The sequence below is a fragment of the Arachis stenosperma genome, chromosome 8 (assembly GCF_014773155.1).
Source record: "Arachis stenosperma cultivar V10309 chromosome 8, arast.V10309.gnm1.PFL2, whole genome shotgun sequence".
In the NCBI taxonomy this organism is placed as follows: Eukaryota; Viridiplantae; Streptophyta; class Magnoliopsida; order Fabales; family Fabaceae; genus Arachis; species Arachis stenosperma.
The window spans coordinates 21,238,110-21,239,418 of NC_080384.1; the positions used below are offsets into that span (position 1 = coordinate 21,238,110).

Sequence of the window (1,309 nt, forward strand, 5' to 3'; positions counted from 1 at the left end):
CAGATTTTGTAGGAAAAATTCATTGTATTGTTGTGGTAAGCATACACTTAGAGATGAAGATACTAGCAGAGTAATTCAAACTGCACAATTTCAAGAACTCAGCAGACATGTGCTTCAAAACAGGGTTGCAACCGCTCTGAATCACCAGAAGCAGCTTCGCCGCCAACCCAGCCTCCACCGCCTCGGAGGCACATTGTTCCGGCGCAAGCTTGTAAATAGCCCACAATATCGAAAGCGCAAATAGCTTGCACCTCTCAGAGACTCTCATCAACAACTTCACCACATTAATCACAACATTGGGACAATCTTTCAACGCCATTCTTCCTTCTGGAATCGTCGACACCACCTCCAGAATAAACAGCGCTATTTCCAAGCACTCATCGTTTAGTGTTGGCAATAGATCCACCAGCTGCGGCACCGCTCCGATTCTCACAATGGAAGTTCTAACTGATTCTTGGGAACCGCACATCATCTTGATCAGCATGAGGCCGTTCAAGACCACCCCAGTTGGGTGTTTCTTGTCTCTAACTAACCTCAACAAACCCACCAACAGACTCAGGCTTGACACGTGTCCTTCTAACAACAATATCTCAATCAACTTTGCACAGTTCATCTTTGTTTCAACGGTTCCCTCGTTCATGATATCCACCAATAACGACACTTTTGATGGATGCATCAGATTCTTCTTAACCTCTGAACTCAAGTCCAGCTTCACGAGTATTCCAACGGCTTCTGAGCCAACAGCATGGGAAGTGAAAGGACCTAACAAGGAAGAAACCAAGGCAAGTCCGTTGTGTTCCACAACTGTCTTCCTTATTGAAGCGTGAGAATGAAGGAGGTGGCGAAGTTCCTTGAGGGATTTAACTCTTGCTTGACCCTTAACCTTGTTGAGTGATTCCAAGAGGTGAAAGGCTGTGCGTTGAACGTCTTGGAGGCTTTTCTTGATGGAGAAGTAGTTGTGAGAGAACCATGTGAGGATGAAGCGGTGGAGGGTGGTGTTGGGGGTGAGGGAGAGGTCCCAAAGGTGTTGCATGGTGGTAGGACAAGTGTTGTGGCCGAGGGACAACCATTTGAGGATGTTGGACCTGTCGTAGGTTTGGCCGGTGCAGAGTGTGACTGGGTCTCTCATTGGCTCCAGCGAGATGGGACAGATGAAAACCGAAGGAACATCTTCCATTGATGACTCCATCTCTTCAATCAACACCTTCAGAGGAGGAGGAGTAGGCATTGTTTCTTGCATGGACTTAAATTTCTACAAGAATATTAGGTGCTGAAAAAGAATGAAAAGATAAGAAGCAAGCGTGTGGGA

The 1,309-nt window shown here is 46.5% G+C and overlaps 1 protein-coding gene across 1 annotated transcript; it reads right to left on the bottom strand.

The window, feature by feature from the left end:
* LOC130946448 (U-box domain-containing protein 30-like) lies at positions 1–1,309 on the bottom strand. The gene has a single exon (XM_057875204.1). It carries the CDS (start codon positions 1,238–1,240, stop codon positions 20–22), a length of 1,221 nt encoding a protein of 406 aa, XP_057731187.1. The 5' UTR covers positions 1,241–1,309; the 3' UTR covers positions 1–19.

Excerpts from the sequence above, each read along its gene's own strand:
- LOC130946448 (XM_057875204.1), bottom strand. The coding sequence starts at position 1,240 with ATGCAAGAAACAATGCCTACTCCTCCTCCTCTGAAGGTGTTGATTGAA.